The following is a 20,392-nucleotide window of genomic DNA, read 5'->3' on the forward strand; positions in this document are numbered from 1 at the left end:
ACTTAACATTAAAATATACGAAACTGCAATGCCTTCAACATTTACAAATCAGATGACAAGGACAAATTATATTTCTGATTGGGGCTGCCCCAATCATTAATCTTTCTAAAAGCCAATATCCTCATTTACCCAAATTAGGAAAAGCAGTGGACTTTAGTCCTAGGGAACAATATAGGAGAAACCACTAGATAAGGATGTTATTCCATTTAAAGTCTCAGGTATCTTGTTTTCCTTTCTTCGAGTCTGGGACTTTCAGTCACTCTCCATGTCTGCATCTGTTTATCTTAAGCATCACTATCTGTTTTCTCCATATCCACGCCATGCCCCCACCCCTTTCCTAACTACAAGATAAATTTGAGTGCATGTTTCAAAATATGTGTAGTTTTTTAAAGTATATTATCTTTCTACAAACAAAACAAAAAACAAATCCGAAACGAAGAACCAAAACCTTGAAGAAAATTGAGTTTTTAATGATACTTATGTGAGCCCAGATTTGATTTTATATTGTGGTTCTCTGAGAGAGAAAAAGGTTCCCCAAACTCGATTTACACAATTTTGGGGTGGGAGGTAAACAAAGGAGAAAAAACGTGAGAATTGCCCGTATCGCCATCCAGACACACACCCGCACTGAAACGTTAGGCCGGTGAGGAGGGGGCGAAAAGGGGAGTGGCCGTCCCCACTGCTGCCGCCTCGGAACGCAGACCCAGGCTCAGGAGAGGCGGGCGGAGACCTGCCTCCCGGGCGGCGGCCCAGCTTGGCGGCTCCGACATTCCCGCCCCCCGCAGATCCCGGGGCTTTACGGAGAACCGAGCTCGGCCCCGCGGCGGTGGCGCCGAGGGTGCCGCTCGGAGAGAACACCATGAGGCCGGAGACGGAGCCTCGGCTGGAAGCGAACCTTCCGGTGAGCGGCGAGGGCGCGGCGGCCGCGGAGGCGGCGGGGTGCGGGGCGCCCTAACACAGCAGCCGCCCCTCGCGCGGGGCCGACGCCAGCGGCTGCGGCCCAGAAGTGAGGGCCCGGCCTGGAGGGTGTGCGCTTATGCCCCTTCGGGGCTCAAAAAGTTGGGGCGGGGGCTAGAAGCGGGTGCCGAGGAAACACTGACTACCGCTCCGGGAGCCTGAAGGGAGGCTTCCGGCGGCTAGAGTGTCCGCGTTGCCATGACAACTCTGTATTTACTCGGGCCCCGGCCTGGCGGATGCCGTCTTGCGGGCGAGGCGAGAGTCTCCTACAAGTCCTCGGCGAAGGCTTCCAGCCGCCCAGGAAAAGAAAGCACTATTGCGAGCGGAGACTTGTAATCATGATTTTCTCTGAAGTACCCCAAACAAATGACCGCGGCCACTCGGGAAACCACGGGAAAACCGAGGGTTGCCCCGTGCCCGCCGCAGTCTCTCGGCTGCGCACGTGAGCCTCGCGCCTGCGGCCCTTTTCCCGCCAGGGCGGACTGAGGGGTCGACCGGCTCCTGGCGCGCCGCCCCCCCTCCGCGGGCGGCTTTAGCACAATGGGAGAGAAGCAGGTGGTACGCGAATGAATTACTTTTATTTATGTGAGTCATTAAGATTTTGTCTTCAGTTAGGCCGCTCTTCTTTTGAGGGACTTACAAGTTGGGTTTCTCGATGGGTGAAACGTCATTTTTTGCGGGACTTTTGAAAATGTGGAGTTGACGTATGAATTGGGTCCTTGGATAGAACGCGATCCACAGCATCTTTAGGACAAAAGCACATTTATGTGGCTCATTTTTTAACAGTTGTAATTCTGACTGCTGGATAGTATTAAGACGGCCTGCCTAATTATAGAGCATTTGTATGAATATACTGTTTGAACGACTGGATGCTGAATGGGACTATTGTAGAACAAACAGCTGTCTAGAATTTAACCCGTTTTTCTTTTCCTTTTTAAAACATTTAAATCATTTTCGTGTACAAATTCAGTGATATTAATTTTTAAATTACATTCACAATATTGTGTCACCATCCCCACCATCTATTGCCAAAACTTTTGCATCACCTCAGTCCGAAACTTTGTGCCCATTAACCCACTTAAACAATAACTTCCCGCCAGCCCTTCCCCCTCCCCTACTTTCTGTCTCTATGGTAAAAATTTAATCCTTTTGAATCAGTGTCCTCTGCAAGCAGCAGTGAAATATTTGGAACATTAAACTGATTTCCAGGCTTATCTGTTAGTATTTTCTTTTGTAAGATTCCAGAATGCGTCTTAATAGTAATCCCCTCTGATTTGCAAACACAACTTTTCTTATTCATGTAAAGCAGCATTTAACAGATTTATGTTTTTATCTTTTTTTTTTTCCTTCTCATTCTTGCTGCCCTAAAATCCATACTTCATGCTGTTCATAGTGATATTGTAAACATTACTATGTGGCTTAAAATCTACATTGGCTTCCCGGTGAATTCAGTCAAAAACCAGACTCTTCCTCTTGGTCTGTCAGGCCCTAATAAATCTATCCCTTCCCTTCCTCTCTTTGGTAAATGCTGAAGCTTTGCTTGGGTGTTTTTTGTTTGCTTTTTTTTGTTTTTATACTGGAAAACTCCAAAGCCTAGCCTCTGAAGGCTTTTGCCTTTGCTTCTCTTGTTGGTTGCTCTATCTCAGAGAGATTTTCCCAACGGAAAGCAGCACTCCTCATCCTTCCTCACTCACTATCTCATTACTCTTTATTTTTATTTTATATTTGTCTTATAATACTTAACCACTAGAATGTAAGCCTGTGAAAGCATGGATTCTCTGTTTTGTTCATTAATGGCAGAGCAAATTTAAAATAGTCCATTAGTACCCTTCAGGTTTTACTGTCCAGTAAACAAAAGATTTGAAAGTACCAGTCTGATCCATTGTATTTTTCTGTCATGTTTGAACAACAGGCTTTTTAAAGAATGGTTTTTATGGTGTTGGAGGTATATGAAGTAAAGATGATCTAGGCTTTTACTTATAAGTAGTTTTCTCCTTTTTTCCCCAGCGTCCTCCACGAGCCCTTCCACCTGTGCCAAGGTAAAATTAATTTACAGTTATTTCAATTTTGAACTTTGAAAATGCAAAATGAATAAAGTGAAAAAAAATCGACTACTAGTACCATTGCAAAAGTATAATGATTCAAAAAAAGACTTACTAAAAATTTTAGGAGGAGACTTTCTAAAATTTTAAAGGTAGAAAAATCTCCAAATCATTAGGCTAGCAGTTATAAGTCAATGTTCTGTTTAAAAGTCTGAATGTTATCATGGTAGGTTAATAGATTCACTCTGAATATTTTAGTGTTTTGTTTATCAGAATTCTGATCCTCTTTTGTTTTCTAGAATAGTTTCCTCAGCATTTAAGCTGATTTTTGTCAGTGACAAAATAAGAGTTCTCAATCTGCTTAATCCGCTTTACTAGTAGACAACAAGGGATATTTATGTGGTTTCATAAATATTGGGGTTATTAGCAGTCTTGTTAAATCCCTTATTATTTATAAATAGAAGCTAGTTTGTAAACTAGCTGATATTGTGTGAATGTTAAATTTATTTTAAATTAGTAATGAATTAGGTGTGCAATGGACACAACCAATCCAATGTCCACAGAGAAAATGTGGAATGGGTGTGGGAACGGTAGCCATGGGGGCTGCTGGGTGTGGGGAACGGGAGGAAGAGATGAGATGTGGAGGCGTTTTCGGGACGTGGAGTTGTCCTGGATAGTGCTTCACGGACAATTACGGGACACTGTAGATCCCCCCAGGGCCCACTGGATGGAACGTGAGAGAGTCTGGGCTATGATGTGGACCATTGACTATGGGGTGCAGTGATGCTCAGAGATGAACTTACCAGGTGCAATGGATGTATCACGATGATGGGAGAGAGTGTTGCTGTGGGGGGAGTGGGGGGCGGGGGCGGTGGGGTTGAATGGGACCTCATATATATTTTTTAATGTAATTTAAAATAATAATAATAAATAAATATTAAAAAAAATTAAAAAAAATTAGTAATGATTTATGCCAGTTTTCAGTCTGATAACATAATAAATTTGTAATTAATAGAGTTTTCTTTTTTCTCTGTTCTGCTGATTAAATTTGGTCGGTGTCAAGTAAAAGTGCTGTTCAAGGTGAGTTAGTTCACTGTTAAAGTAAAACTTTCTTATTATCTGGCAGTCAACAAATTGATTCTTTAATGTTTCTCTTAAAATTGTATCTGAATGGTATAAATAATACTAATAAGTACCTTTTGTCCAAACAGCATCTTTTTGTGATAATAATCTCTCATTACTGCCATTTTTAAGTGATGGTTGATAGGTAACACCTGGTGATCGTACAGATATAAAAGCACTTTATTCCTGAATGGAATCACCTCGAGTTTGACTTTTGGCTCGTTTTATAGCTCTGTATAGAGACTGTTCCTTCCTTAGTCTCATTTAGTCAGGAAAGGCTAGGTTATGCTACGGAAACAACCCCCAAATCTCAGTGATTTAATATCACACGGGTTTCTTTGTGTCATGCAACGTCCATGGTGGGTTGTGGCAACTCTTCAGGGCAGTTGTCCTTTACTACTTCTTCAGGGACCTAGAAATCCAGGCTACTTCCATCCTGTGGCTCTGCCATCTTAATACAAGTTCTCCCAGAGCATGGGAAGAAAGCTGGAGGATTACGTACTGGCTCTGTCAGTGTTTTGGCCCCAGCATGACACAGGCTACTTTTGTTCATAGCCTATTGGTCATGCCATTCATAGGCCACACTTTGTGTAAAGGAAGTGGAGGTGGAACAGATGGAGTATTTGGTGAGCCTACTTTGTCAATCATGGTTTGCTGACAGCACTTTGCTACTGGTACCACACCATGGGCTCTAATTGACTATGAATTTCTTACCTTCTTCCCCTAATGTGTAGAAGTTGGCTGGACATAAGAGAGCTGTAAAAGCCTTCCTTGCCAAAAGTTCTCTTCTGATTGTTCTTTATGTCAACTTTTTTTCTATGTCCATTTTTAGGCAGGCTTTTCTGTTATTGTTTTTTCTGTTTTATAGATGATATTCCACTTAATCGCCCTAAGAAAAAGAAGCCCAGAACAAAAAGCGCGCTAGGTAAGAAGTTGTTCTTTGTTGTGTAGGACCCAGCACCGCAGGCATGATAAACATCACAAATGGGGTGGAGGCAAGTCTCCAGCTGTCTCAAGTCGTTTTTATGTAAATAATATTAAGACCATGAGGTGGTTGAAGCAGTGCGATTCCTGGTGGTATTGAGGGACAAGGCAGTAGGTAGCCTGAGGTATGTCTGGAAGTATTTATGAAATAAAACGTGCTACCTAAGTTCTTTTTTTTTTTTTTTAAAGATTTATTTATTTCTCTCCCCTTTCCCCCCACCCCCGTTGTCTGTTCTCTGTGTCTTTTTGCTGTGTCTTCTTTTGTCCGCTTCTGTTGTCAGTGGCACGGGAATCTGTGTTTCTTTTGGTTGCGTCATCTTGCTCTCCGTGTGTGCGGCGCCATTCCTGGGCAGGCTGCACTTTCTTTCGCGCTGGGTGCACTCCTTGCGTGTGGGGCTCCCCAGCGTGGGGACACCCCTGCGTGGCATGGGACTCTTTGCATGCATCAGCACTGCACATGGGCAAGCTGCACATGGGTCAAGGAGGCCCAGGGTTTGAACCGCGGACCTCCCATATGGTAGACGGACGCCCTAACCACTGGGCCAAGTCCGCCGTCCCTAAGTTCTTATTTACACAATGTTCTCAGACTCTTTGAGGTCCTTTATGCCTACATAACGTAAGTTGTCTTAAATTCTATCATTGGTTCCAGACTCTAAATAGGATACTGACTTGAAAGAGACATTTTTTTCAATCAGAGAACCTCTGCATTAGAGTATGAGTTTGAAGGCAGGGCCATGTACATCTTCCATTAATTAGTAAGTTCTGCGAACTCCTTTTTATTCTAGTTATCTACTAATAATTCTGGTGTCCCAACATATCCAGAACTCATCACCTGCAATAATAAACCAGTTTTTACTTCTTACTAATTTCTATTAATGGAACTCTTGTTCTTCTAACAACTCAGGCTTTTGAAACCTCATAGTCACTTTTAACTGGTCCCTTTACTTTACTTTTACTTGTAGTCTCTCATAAGCTTGCTTCTTCTATGGAATCTCATTTATGTCCCTTTTCTGCTTTCATCTCTACCATCACAACTGTAGTTTAGCTTACCTGAGTGATTGGGGTAGACTCCAAGTGAACACCTAGCTTTCCCTCACTTTTTGGTCCTGCCCACCACTGCCGAATGGTATTTATTAAACCTTAAAGCTGATCATACCTTATACCTGGTTAAAACTTATATGGGTTTATCATTGCCTAACAAATGGAGGAATAGATGGTGGGTGGGGGAAAAGAAAGAAATGGAGGGAAGTGGATTTGGTTCAACTGATAGAGCATCCGCCTACCATATGGGAGGTCCAGGGTTCAAACCCAGGGCCTCTTGACCCATGTGGTGAGCTGGCCCACATGCAGTGCTGATGCATGGTCAGGAGTGCTGTGCCACACAGCGGTGCCCCATGTCAGGGAACCCCATGCTCAAGGAGTGTGCCCTGCAAGGAGAGCCGCCCAGTGTGAAAAAAGTGCAGCCTGCCCAGAAGTGGCGCTGCACACATGGAGAGCTGATGCAGCAAGATGATGCAACAAAAAAACGAGACACAGATTCCTGGTGGCACTGACAAGAATGCAAATGGACAGAGAAGAACACACAGCAGAAAATGGGGGGGGGGGGGGGGGTGGGCGGGGAGCAGGAGGAAGGGGAGAGGAATAAATTTTTAAAATCTTTAAAAAAAAAAATAAAGAAATGGAGATGGATGCATATATAAAGACATGCACAATAAAATAAAAATAAAAACAGGTAGACACAGAACCAAAAATAAAGAAAAGGTATAAAGAGATTCACATTTACATTACTTACTCTAATGCCAGACTCTTAAAATATACTCAGACAGGCAGATATACATATGGACTTAGAAAGGTCACAGGTAGAGGATGCAATAAAGATACAGTGGGGGAGCAGAGGCATGGATCTAACCTGGCTGCCAGTGCTTCCTTTTTGTAAAAAGGAGAAAAACAATTTAGTACTCTAGGCAGAAAAGGGGATAAATATTGTCAGACTTTTATAAAAATTGTTTGAATTTATACTTGAAGTTTTAAAGTCCAGGCATTTGAAAATTTTCTTCACCTCTTCTTAATGCTATTTTGTAAAGGAAAAAGTTTGTTTTTTCAATCATGTAATGTACTCTTTCTATGTGGTTTAGAGATATTCATAAAAAAGGCTGCATGCTATTTTAAAATTAGGTCATGTCTTTGTTTTCAATAAGAGAATTATTGCCTTTTCATACTTTATGCACTTTTGTTCCTGGAAAAGCACCTATAAGTACAAAAGATTTAAGGTGACTATTTTTATTAGAGCAATTGTAGGTTTACAGAAGACTCATACAGAAAGTATATTATCCCCTCCCCAACCACACACAGACAGTTTTCCCTATTATTAACATTTTGCATTAGTGTGGTACCTTTGTTACAGTTGATGAACCAATATTTATATATTATTAGCTATAAAAGTCCATAGTTTTCATTAGGGTTCACTCTTTGTGGTATTTTATTTTATTCTGATAGCATATATATAACATAAAAGTTCCCATTTTAACCACTGTCAAATGTATATTCAGTGGTAAGTACATTCACAGTGTTATGCTACCATCTCCACCATCCATTACCAAAATGTTTCCTTCACCCCAATCAAAAACTACCAATTAGGTTTATGTCCCTATCCCCTAATCCTAAACCTTCCCCTGGTAACCTGTATTCTAAATTCTGACTTTATGAATATTTCCTTTTATGCTTAAAAAAATATATTGGGGTACCATATCTGACTAAGGAATGATTTTTAGGCCTGACAATAAAATATAATGATACCACTATATAATATCATGTTTTCTAAATGCATATACATCAGTTTAACATTTGTATATAAAATTTAAGTTGATACAGTATGCATTATGCATTTAGAGTTCTTATTTTATAATTTTTACAAGTAGACTGCACAAAATAAAGGTGTGATCACAAGTTTGGTTTTGGGCTAAGTTTTTATATATCAGTTGTCAAAATTATGTTAATTTGAAGAATCTAAGGTTTGATAATACTGGGTTATATGTAGAGATACAGTAAAAAAAATTGAATTCTAGAGTTGATTTGCTATACCGACTACTAAATTTATTATGACTCATAATGTGATATAAAAGTATATTATAGATACAATTCTTATAGTTGTAGGCAAAGATACAGTAAAGGACAGTTAATAATTATTTAGAGGATGATTACTAGTATGTGTTTATCCTGTTGCTTGTCTTTTGGTTATTTATATGTTACTCAGTATCTTTTTTGGTAAGTAACTTTATTACACAAAATACTGTGGAAATGCATTTTTTTAATAAAAGGTCCAACTAATTCAGAAATATGCAGAGTAAATATTAGAGTACTTCTTTTCTCCTTCTTTCTGTAGTCATACTTCCTATACTTACTAAAGATCACTACTCTTTAGTTGACACTTTTCTTTCATTCCCTCTTCTATTCAGTTACATACACATACCCAAAAGACTTCTATAGTAGATACTGTTGTTTTTATGTAAAAGAAATCATTATATATGTACTATCTTTGCTTATCTGTTCTATATCATCTTAAAACAGTGGCTTCCTGGTATTACATGGTAAGAATGTACCATAATCACTGATGGTTTGTTATTTAGGTTATTTCTAATTTTTTATTCCTACAAACAGCATTGTAGTTCTTCTCCATAAAATAATGTGTGGTGGGGAAGAGGAGGTAGTTCTGTAGGTTGCATTGCTAGCAGTGGTACTGTTAGGAAAAGGACATATGCATTATTAATATGATAGATTCTTCTAAATTGCCTTCAAGGTAGCTTTACTTATTTTCTTGCCACCAACAGTTTCAGAGTGCCACATTTTTTTGTAAAAAAATTTTTTGTCACTTTAGTGGGTGAGAAATTGCTTATATTAGTTTACATTTCTCTTAAAACTAGTGAGGCTAGACATCTATTCATTTGTTTTGTTAATACACGTATATTTTTTCTTTTGTGAAAGAGATAGGCAAGGGAATATTGTCAAGTAAAATTTGAATTTGCCAAAATGTGTTGAAATTCTGTTAAAAGACTTGCTGAGGGAGAGGTTGGAATGCATGTTCAATTGAAGGGCTTTATAAATTATTTGATAACTCCAGTTATTCATGATGCCTTTTTCATGTGTTATTGAGGACTAACCTTTATAGAGGCGAATTAAAATTTTTTGAAGGCATAACAGTTCTCTAAAGCAGCAGTTTCTGTTATGTCTATACCTCTTTGAATGTTATGAGTGTTCTGAGGCAATTTTCTCCTTTGCATCTTCTTTTGCTCTTCTTTCTAGACCTGTTTTTTCTTCTTCAGCCTTCCTTGTTTTCTCACTTATTTCCCAAAGTTATAGGTAAGAAGGAAAATTTAAAAACTTACAGAACTGATTTGGGGCACAATCAGTTCTAAACGAGAAGGGGTTATTGTAGAGCAAACATTTTAGTTCCGTATTTCCCATTGTTAAAAGACTGTGCTCTCTGCTAAGTTATCCTATTTTTTTCTACTTTGTTTTTCTGTAGCTAGTGCCTCTTTGGAAGGCCTTGTTCAGGCTGCTATTCATAGGACATCTGAGGACAGTGAGCCCCCAACTAAAGAACCTCTAGAACATCCAGAAGCTCCAGTCCAAAGGAGACAAAAGAAGACAAGACTATCTCTTGGTATGTGAAGAAACCAAGGTTAGGTTGTGATAGAAATTGTGATTTGGCAGGTGTGGAAAAAAAACTGCTCCCGTTTTTCCCCCTATTCATATTCTAAAATAGTTTTGTTTTGTTTTTTCCTTTCTTGCTTAAAATTCTTACCACTGGAGTAACTCCAGTAGGTTAAATCAAGAACATTTTAGAGGCGGCGGACTTGGCCCAGTGGTTAAGGTGTCCGTCTACCACATGGGAGGTCTGCGGTTCAAACCCCGGGCCTCCTTGACTCATGTGCAGCTGGCCCATGCGCAGTGCTGATGCATGCAAGCAGTGCCCTGCCACGCAGGGGTGTCCCCCGCGTAGGGGAGCCCCACCCTCAAGGAGAGCCGCCCAGCGTGAAAGAAAGTGCAGCCTGCCCAGGAATGGCACCACACACAAGGAGAGCTGACACAACAAGATGATGCAACAAAAAGAAATACAGATTCCTGGTACCGCTGACAACAACAGAAGCAGACAAAGACAACGCAGCAAATAGACACAGAGAACAGACAGCCAGGGTGGGGGGGAAGGGGAGAGAAATAAATAATAAAGAAATCTTAAAAAAAAAAAAAAAGAACATTTTAGAGGGATTCTTTTGATCATATGTGTATAGATTGTGAGGGAGGGGCACAAATTCAGGACTAAAGCAGAAAGTTCAGAGACAGGCCTCAGTGTTAATAAGAACTTAGTATATGATAAAAATGGACATTTCAGAATAGTGATGAAAGGATAGACTCTGTATTAACAGCAATATAGTGAAAAAACAGCCAACATTTATTGAGACTTGCTATGTGCCAGGCACTGTTCTCAAGGTAAAATATTACACTCTTTTTTTTTGGACTATCAGATTGCCAATATTTTTTCTAAATTATAAAATCTAGTGTTGATTGGAAATGGTTTCACTAGTATACTGACTATAGAACTATAAATTTGTACAGCTTGTCTAGACTTCTAGGAATTTATCTTCTAGAAATAACTACAATAGCTATAATAATTAAAGTCTTAACCATAATATTATTTCTAAGAGTAGAATCTGGTAATAGCCCACAATATTGAAATATTGTGGTACTGGTTAAACATTTTATCCATTAAATGGAAATCAAGTACCCATTAAAAAGGGTGTTGAAGTGGAATAGTAAAGTGAAATACATTGTTAAGGTTAAAAACAAAGGTTATAAAAGAGTCTTTATTGGAGGATCCCATTTTTGTAAAATTCATGTATGTGTATGTTATTACACAGAAACAAGCATAAGATATAGACAAGTGTTAATAGTGCTAAGTTTTTTTGGAAGGAGGAATTAAGGGTGATTTTTATTTTCCTTTCTAATTTATATTTTCCATATTTTTCTTAGATTGAGCATTTATGAACTTTTAGGAAGTAGAAAAAGTCAAGTGGTTTTGTTAGATTAAGACAAAGGAAAGGAGGGAAGGTGGGAGATTAGCTTTCTCCTATTAACATATTGGCCCCTGTAAACAATTTATTACAAATTAGTTTCCCTGAGTAAGTACTTGCCCTCATGGAAAATCAGGGGTCCTTGTTGGATGGAAAAATGATAGGGGTAGAGGGGCAGGAACTAGAAAAGACTGGAGAATGGAACAGTTTTGGGAGGCAGGTCAAGGTGGGATGCCACAGTGCCTAGGGGCACTGGGTATCTATGGGGAGAACAGGAGGGCAGAAGAGGACAGGAGAAAGGAGACAGAAATAATGCTCAGACAAACATTATCTACTCTATAATTAATTTCATTATTATTTTTAGCAAATTTTTTATTGGCTTTTTTTTTTTAAAGATACATAGATCACACAAAATGTTACATTAAAAGATATAAGAGGTTCTCATATACCCCTCTCCCCCCTCCCACTCCTCCCACATCAACAACCTTTTTCATCAGTATGGCACATTCATTGCATTTTGGAGCACTGCTATACTGCGTGGGTTATAGTTTACATTGTAGTTTACACTCTCCCCCAGTCCATTCACTGGGTTATGGCAGAATATATAATGTCCTGCATCTGTCCCTGCAGTATCATTCAGGACAACTCCAAGTCCCCAAAATGTCCCCATATCACACCTCTTCTTCCTGCTCCCTGCCCTCAGCAACTCCTTGGTACCAAATGTAGTTGAACTAAAATTACATGCTTAGTAATAAATCAGTTCAGGTACAAATTTGAAAATTGGGATGATTACCAGTATCTGGCTTTAGAATGTAATTTGAAAATGGGTTTATAGAAATAGTATGGCCATCTTTAGAAAATTTAGAACCCAGTTAAGTTCTGGGCCAAAGAGGACCTGTCACTGCCATAACCATCTGCTAGGTTCCAGCCTTCTAAATAGTATGGTTTTAAAAATGTTGTCATTGTTGTTTTGTTTTGTTCAAGATGACCATGTTAGGCTCTACTGCTAATATTATATTTTCAGCCCAGGTTGAATTTTTTTTTTAAGTCCAAACTTTTTTCATGTTTCCTTAGTTTTATTAATTAATTTTTATTCCCTGTGCCCTCTCTCCCCCATGGCTTCCTCACCTGTCTGCCCATTGTCTGCTTGTTTCTGCTTGTTGTTCCTGCTCATTGTGTCAGCTTGTTGTCTCTGTTCGTAGTATGCTCATCTTCTTTAGGAGACACTGGAACTGAACCTGGGAAATCGCATATGGGAGGTGGGTGCCCAAATTTTGAGCCACATCTGCTTGTGTCAGCTCATTGAGTCTGCTTGTCTTCTGTAGGAGGCACTGGGAACCGAACCTGGGACCTCCATGTGGGAGGCGGGTGCCCAACTGCTTGAGCCATGTTCACTCCCCCCAGGTTTAATTTTATTTAAAAAGAATTCCAAGGGTTTGATGGTATTCCAGGGAGCCAGATACAGTACTTCCTAGTATGAAGAATAACTAGTGGATAAAAAAGCTCCATTAACCTTAATACCCTGTATGTAGAAAAGAATGAACACAGCTATGTTTAGAAGTCTTGTTTGCATGGGTGGCCTTTGGCTGGTGACTGGGAAATTGACTAGTTCCCTACACCAACATAAAATTTCCCTGAATTACAAGGGTGGCTTACTGTTTGTACAAATAATATTGTTTATGCTGAACCCACCTGCTTTCCTTCTCGGAGTCTGGAATTTTGATACATGCTGGGAGAAGAACCTTATATGACCAGCCCTCTGTAAAAACCTTGGGTGCTGAGTCTCTACATGAGCTTTTGTGGTAGAGAACACTTCACACATGTTCTTACAACTCATTGCTGGAGGAAGTAGTGCATCCTGCGCAAAGCCACTTGCAAGGATTCTTGGAAGCTTATACCTGGTTTCCTTTGGACTTTTACCTGTGCACATTTTACCTTTGATGATTTTGCTTTATATCTTTCACTATAATAATCATAACCGTGAATGTTAATGACTTCTGAGTCTTGTGCATCCTTTTAGTGAAATCACTGAACCTAGACATGGTCTTGGGGATCCCCAACAACTCTTGTGTTGGATTACTTAATTTTTTCCCATATTGTTTGGCATTTCAAATTTTATGTTGGAAATTTAGAGATGTAAACCTTTTTAAAAATTAAAAATTTGGAAGATGGTGAAAACGTTTTGGACCAGTTAAATTTCTTAAAGTTTTCTTGTCTTACAAAAGTCTTGTGTATGATTTTTCTTTGTACATTGTAGACATTTGACAATTTATTTTATTTTTTTTTCAGAATTGGAGACTTCCTTCACCCAAAAGATATCTAGTCCATTTTTATTACGAAATGAAAATGGTATTGATGGGGAGCCAGCTGAAGAGGCAGTTTCTCAAAAACCTCGAAAGAAGAAAAAGTGAGAATTGTTTGTCCTTGTACATATTCTCCAGGGATACCCTGATGCTTGATTCAGAGTTCTCAAACAGTAGCTTTTCTCATTGCCTTATTAAATACTTGTAACTATATATCTAGGATAAGTGATGTTACAAAAATATCAGTCAAACCAATCTAGTGGTGAATTTGAAAAGAATAAACCACTGAAAAAAGCAAAATTTTTTGCTACAATGAAAAGTCTTAGGGCAGCACATGTGGCTCAAGCAGCTGGGTGCCTGCCTCCCACATGGGAGGTCCTGGGTTCAGTTCCTGGTGCCTCCTAGAGAAAACAAGAAGGTGTGATGAGCAGGGAGCAGATATGACTCAAGCAGTTGAGCACCCGCCTCCTGCATGGGAGGTCCCAGGTTCGGTTCCTGGTGACTCCTAAAGAAGACAAGCAGACAACAAGTGGACACAGTGAACAGACAATGAGCAGACTCAGCATGCAGACCCAGTGAGCAGTAATAACAAACAGACAGACTTGGAAGCCATCTTGGGGAATATTTTTTTTTTAAATCTTAGGAATTGACTTTAAAAAGAAGAACCTAAATAGATTTTCTTTAAGTAGCAAAAAAAGTTAAAGGTATTAATAAATATATTAATAAAATAGGCTGTTAAGATTTATTTTTTCAAGTATTAACAGAATTAAAATTATGATTATTTCAACAATAAATAAAACTGTTGTGTGTTAGAATGGGAAATTAAATCTTAGGTAAAATAAAATCTTTGAAATGTAAGGAATTATGCTGAAGTTATATGTCACTATTTGTATTTGCGAATGATCCTACAAATAATGATCAGTATCTATACAGAGTCATATAATTTTAAATTTGGAAAGAACTTTAAAATCTAGTTTTGTTGCTTTATTTTCCAGATGAGAAAACTGAGGCCCACAGAAATATCATTAAAAGATCCATGAGTGAAAAGCGGGTTTCTTGATTTCAAGTCCAGGACTCTTTCCTTTAAATTGAATAATTATCCATGTTTTTTACATTCTCCTTGGTTACAGGAAAACTCAGCCAGCAGAATTACAGTATGCAAATGAGCTAGGAGTAGAAGATGAAGACATAATTACTGATGAGCAAAGTGGTCCAGAGCAACAGTCTGTATTCACTGCACCCACTGGTGTTAGCCAGCCTGTAGGCAAAGTATTTGTGGAAAAAAGCCGTAAGTAGTTCTTGTTTTAGGATATGAGCTGTTTAAAAATTACATAAAGATATCCTTTTGCCTAGGAATTATACTTCTAGAAATCTGAATTAAGGAAATAGGCAGAAATATGGATCAAAATTTATATACAAAGCTAATCATCACACTATTTATAAGAACGAAAACCCTGGAAACAACCTAAAGGTAAAACAGGAGTGGAATGATTTTAGTAAGTTATAGTATATCTATTCTGTACCATTAAAAATAATGTTTAGGGAATTTTTTTATTTCATGAAAAGGTACTAATGAAAAATGAACATAGACATAATTTGATCTGAACTATAGAAAAATGCATAGAACAAAAGACTGGAAGAAAATAGGTCAAAATATTAGCGGTAGTTGTGTTTGGGTTAAGGAATTATGAGTGATTTTTAAATCTTCTCCGCTGTACTGCCTGTTTGTTTGATACTTTGTTGTACTTTACCAGTTTTCTGCCATTCGTGGTGGTAGTGGAGTGGGGCAAATGGTTTCTATAAATAAAAGTAAATGAGAGAGGGAGTGGATGTGGCTGAAGCAGTTGAGCACCTTTCATGTGAGATGTCCTGGGTTTGATTCCCGGTGCCTCCTAAAGAAGACAGACAAACAATGGGCAGGCAGAAAGCAGACATCGAGCAAAAATAACAAGCAGAGAATGAGGAAAAAAATGAGCAGACCACGGGCAAAAAAACCTAACAATAACGGCAAACAATGAGCAAAAACAAGTGAGCAGGAAGCAGATGTGGCTCAAGCAGATGAGTGCCAGCCTTCCATATGTGAGGCTCCAGGTTTGGTTCCTGGTGCCTCCTAAAGAAAAAACAAACAGCAAGCAGACAACCAGCAAAAAAACAACAACAATGAGCAATGAGCAAAAACAACAAGCAAAAATAATGAGCAAACAGACGAAGGAGCCATCCCGGGGGTAGGGAATATGTAGATAAATAAATGAGAGAAATGTATCATGCTACTATCATTAAATAAGATAAATAAATGAGAGAAATGTATCATGCTACTATCATTAAATAAGAAATGCAACATTTTAGTTACAAATTCTTTGGGGAAATAGTTCTGACATTATAATGCATGTACATATATAAGACTGGATTGCAATATTTAAGAAATGATCAAAGCATGATCATGACCATATACTACTATAGGTTAGTCCTTAAAATTTAAAATTTAGATTTTATATAAATTGTTTTAGAATTCTGATTCTATAAGATAACATCTAAGTGATCTTGAAATTCTTGACCAGTGACTTTATTTTACACATGATAAACCTGTGAACTAGAGGAGCTGAATGACTTACTGAGGGTCTCACGGTTGGTTAGTGTGGAATTAGAACTTGAGCTGAGGTTTCATGACTTCTAGTCAAGTGCTTTTTTTTTAAAAAAATTGAAGTTTATCATTCATACATGGACATCCATAAACAGTAAGTGTATAAGAAAAGTTGTGAACTTACAAAACAAGCATGTGTATCATCATACAGGGCACCCATGCCCACCACCAACACCTTGCATTGTTGGGAAACAGTTATTACAAACTATGAAAGTGCATCATCAAAACATTACTACTAACTATAACCAATATCTTACATCTAATGTATTTTCCCCCAACCCACCTGGTTATTGACACCCCTATTAGTATTATATACTTGTTACAGTTCATGAGAGAATGTTCTCATATTTGTTTGGGTAACCATAGTCTTCCACACAGTCCCTTGCTTTGTATAATCCATCCAAAATACACACTCTGGCTCTCATTTCCATCACAGAGTTGTGCTGTCACCACTTCAATGAATTTTAGAACATTTTCAATACTCCAAAAGGAAGGATTCCATACCATACCTCCTATATCCTCTATTATTGTCCCACAGAATTGATAAAATACCTTCTTTGCCACTGTTGCAAAAATATTACAATATTACTGTTAACTCTAAACCATAGGTTACATTCGTTGTAATTTTTTCGTGTATCACCATATTCTTTACACTTTGTAAAAGAACATTCTTAACACTATTAACCACAGTCTTCATCCACCACCAAAGTCACTATGTTTTACAGTCCCTACGTTATTCTCTAGCTTCCTTTCAATTGAAATATTACATCCACAGACTACCTGTCAGCCACAATCACATTTATAAATTAGCAGTGTTATACTCACTGTAATGTATTACTATCTACTCTATTCATTTCCACACATTTACAATAAACTTATTAAAAATTTTACATACATTAAGTGTTAGCTTCCATTCTCAACCTACATTCAATTTCCTAGTATAGTCTGTACTCTAGATTTTACCTCCGTGACTTTGCTCATTTTAGTTCATATTAGTGAGATCATACAATAGTTGTCCTTTCGTGTCTGTCTTACTTAACATAATAATATCCTCAAGGTTCATTCATGTTGCCATGCATCCTGATTTCATTTCTTCTTACAGTTGAATATTACTCCATTGTATATATATACCAAATTTTGTTTATTCGTGCATTGTTTGATGAACACTTGGCTTGTTTCCAAATTCTAGCAATTGTGAATAATGCTACGAACGTTGGTGTGCAAACGTTCAGTTCGCATCATGCCTTTAATTTCTTCTGAAGATATTCCTAGTAATGGGATTGTTGGTCATAATGGCAGTTCTATATTTAGGTTTTTGAGGAACTGCCAAACTATTCCACAGAGACTACACCATTCTATATTCCTACCAACAGTGAAGGAGTGTTCCCGGTTTTCCACATCCTCTCCAGCACTTGTGTATTTCTGTTTTCATAATAATGGCCATTCTGTAAGGTATGAAGTGACATCTCAGTGTAGTTTTTGATCTGCATTTCCCTAATAGCCAGTGATGAACATTTTTTTGTGTGCTTGTTGGCCATTTGTATTTCTTCTTTGGAGAAATGTCTATTCAAGTCTTTTGTCCATTTTGAAATTAGATTGGGGAAGCGAATGTGGCTCAAGAGTTTGGGTCCCCGCCTGCTATGTAGGAGGTCCCAGGTTTGGTTCCTGATGCCTCCTAGACAAGACAAGCAAGACAGCTGACCCGATGGGCTGGTGTGATGAGCTGACCCAACAAGAAGATGCAGCAAGATAATACAAGGAGGAGACACAAAGAGGAAAACACAAAGAGAGCTAAAGCAGGGAGCAGAAGTGGCCCAAGCAATTGAGCACCTCTCTCCCACATGGGAGGTCCTGGGTTTGGTTCCTAATGCCTCCTGAAGAGAAGACGAGCAGATACAGAAAGCACACAGTGAATGGACATAGCAGACAGCAAGTGCAAACAATGAGGGGAGGAGAAATTTTTTAAAAAACTGGGTTGCTTGTCTTTTATCATTGGGTTATATGATCTCTTTATATAACATAAATACCAAACTTTAACAGATAGATGGTTTCCAAATAATTTCTCCCATTGAGTAGGCCACCTTTAGTAGTGTTTAAGTCTGAGGTGGTCCATTAATCTATTTTTCTTTCATTGTTCATGGCTTTGGATGTAAAATTTAAGAAACCACCACCTACGACAAGAATTTGAAGATGTTTCCCTACATTTTTTTCTAAGAGTTCAGTGCTTTGACTAGTATACCATGTGACCATTTAGTTTAATTGTCTATTTTCTAAGAATACCACCCTCCATCCTCATTTTTCTTCTTGCTTTCCTTCAGTGCAGAAACTTCCTTACTAGAATAACTGACCATAAAAAGTGCCAGTGATGCAGCTGTCTGCCTAGAAATCCTTACTGAGAGAAAATTATACCTTGCACCCTGTCTTTCATCCTTCAAATGAGAGCCAGGTTTGTGAGGATAATTGAAATGGAACCTTTCCAGGTTTATGGAGTCCATTTTTGGACTGGTAAATATTGAAGAAGGAGCCTCCTACTCAACTGTAAAAGGATAAAGCCCTGCTCACAAAATGTTGCAGTGCTGACACTAGAACTGATACTTTTTTCATAGGAATTTTCCTAAGAGAAATTTGTGAGACAACCCACTTTTCTCTCATCACAGGAAACCGTGCTACGTGCGTAAATATCTTCACCTAAGAAGTTGCCTTACTGTTATAGGGAAGGCATTTAAATTTTGAAACTTCTGAAGTCTCTAAGTCAGAATTCTATATACTTTGTCACGTTATGTCATGTTAAAGGTTTACAGGCTTTATTCTGAGTTGGAAATTTATGATTGTACTTCATTAAATTTAATTGATTTCTAAACTGATGAGTTAACATGTATATTGGTTTGAGAAGAAAATGTATTGATATTGTTTAGTTTTCATAAAGACAAAAAAATAGTGTATTAAGCAACCAAATGAAAAAAAGCCTTCTAAAACAAGGTTTGAGTCAAGGAGAATTATTTGAAAGAAAAGTAGCAAAGTTTCAGTTTTAGCCTGAGGGTTCTTTAAATGTGAAATGGTAAAGAAGACTACTAGGATTTTCTCTTGCTAGTTGTTAATAATTGTGTTGTGTGTCATAGGCCGATTCCAGGCCGCTGATCGTTCAGAGTTGATAAAGACCACAGAAAATGTAGATGTGTCCATGGACCTGAAGCCTTCCTGGACGACCAGAGATGTTGCACTTTCAGTACACCGGGCTTTCAGGTGGCTGCTTCCTTTGGTCTTTACGTAAAGCAAGTTAACTGTGTTTTATAATTAAAAAATGAAGCCTTTGTTGTTCAATACTGTTAACAAAATTGGTGGTGTGTTAACAAAAGTGGTAGTGGTATGTGGATAGGTATATACTTGTAAAATAATTAATTTTAATTGTGATAAGATATATATAACATAAGAACCATTCTAACCATTTTAAGTGTACAGTCCTTTGATATTAAGTACATTGACAACACTGTGTAACTTTTACTGCTCTATTTCCAGACTATTTTCATCATCCCAAACCAAAACTCATACTCATTTAGCAATAACTTCCCATGTTCCCTCCCCCTCCCCAATAGTAACCACTATTCTTCCTTCTGTATCTATGAATTTGCTTATTCTAGGTATTTCATATAGGAGAAATCATACAATATGTCCTTTTGCATCTGGCTTATTTCTCTCAATACCATGTCTTCGAGGTTCATCCATGTTGAACCTTTTGCCAGCACTTAGTGTTTTTTTTTTTAACATAATATTTCATTGTATGGATTATTTTTATTCATCTGTTGATGCTCAGTGTTGATTCCACCTTTTGGATATTGTGAATAATGCTGCAATGATTATATAAATATCTTTCTGAGTCCCTCCTTTTAATTCTTTTGGGTATATACCTAGAATTGGAATTGCTGCAACATATTCTATGTTTAACTTTCTAGGGAATTCCCAACTGTTTTCCACAGCAGTTTTACCATTTTACCTTCCCACCAACAATGTACGAGGGTTCCTGTATCTCTGCATCCTCACAAACACTTGTTATTTTCTGTTTTTTAAATATCTCATTGTAGTTTTAATTTGCATCACTTTTTTTTATGGCTAATGATGTCGAGCATCTTTATTGGCCATTTGAATGTCTTTGGAGAAATAGCTGTTCAAATCCTTGGCCCATTTTTAAATTAGTTTGTCTTTTTGTTGTGAGTTGTAGGAGTTCTTTTTGTATTCTGGATATTAAACTCTTATATATAGTTTCCAAATATCTTCTCC

The 20,392-nt window shown here is 38.2% G+C and overlaps 1 protein-coding gene across 1 annotated transcript in view; it reads left to right on the top strand.

The window, feature by feature from the left end:
* Positions 1-667: 667 nt before the first annotated feature.
* Positions 668-20,392, top strand: part of TMEM237 (transmembrane protein 237) — a 28,999-nt gene continuing 9,274 nt past the window's right edge. The window contains exons 1-8 of the mRNA XM_012525313.4: positions 668-901; positions 2,965-2,996; positions 4,063-4,079; positions 4,990-5,046; positions 9,628-9,765; positions 13,463-13,580; positions 14,607-14,764; positions 19,237-19,360. Of these exons, the coding sequence (XP_012380767.2) occupies positions 860-901; positions 2,965-2,996; positions 4,063-4,079; positions 4,990-5,046; positions 9,628-9,765; positions 13,463-13,580; positions 14,607-14,764; positions 19,237-19,360 (686 nt within the window). The 5' untranslated portion in view covers positions 668-859. The remainder of the gene's footprint in view (positions 902-2,964; positions 2,997-4,062; positions 4,080-4,989; positions 5,047-9,627; positions 9,766-13,462; positions 13,581-14,606; positions 14,765-19,236; positions 19,361-20,392) is intronic.

Source organism: Dasypus novemcinctus, chromosome 7, assembly GCF_030445035.2.
Source record: "Dasypus novemcinctus isolate mDasNov1 chromosome 7, mDasNov1.1.hap2, whole genome shotgun sequence".
Lineage (NCBI taxonomy): Eukaryota > Metazoa > Chordata > Mammalia > Cingulata > Dasypodidae > Dasypus > Dasypus novemcinctus.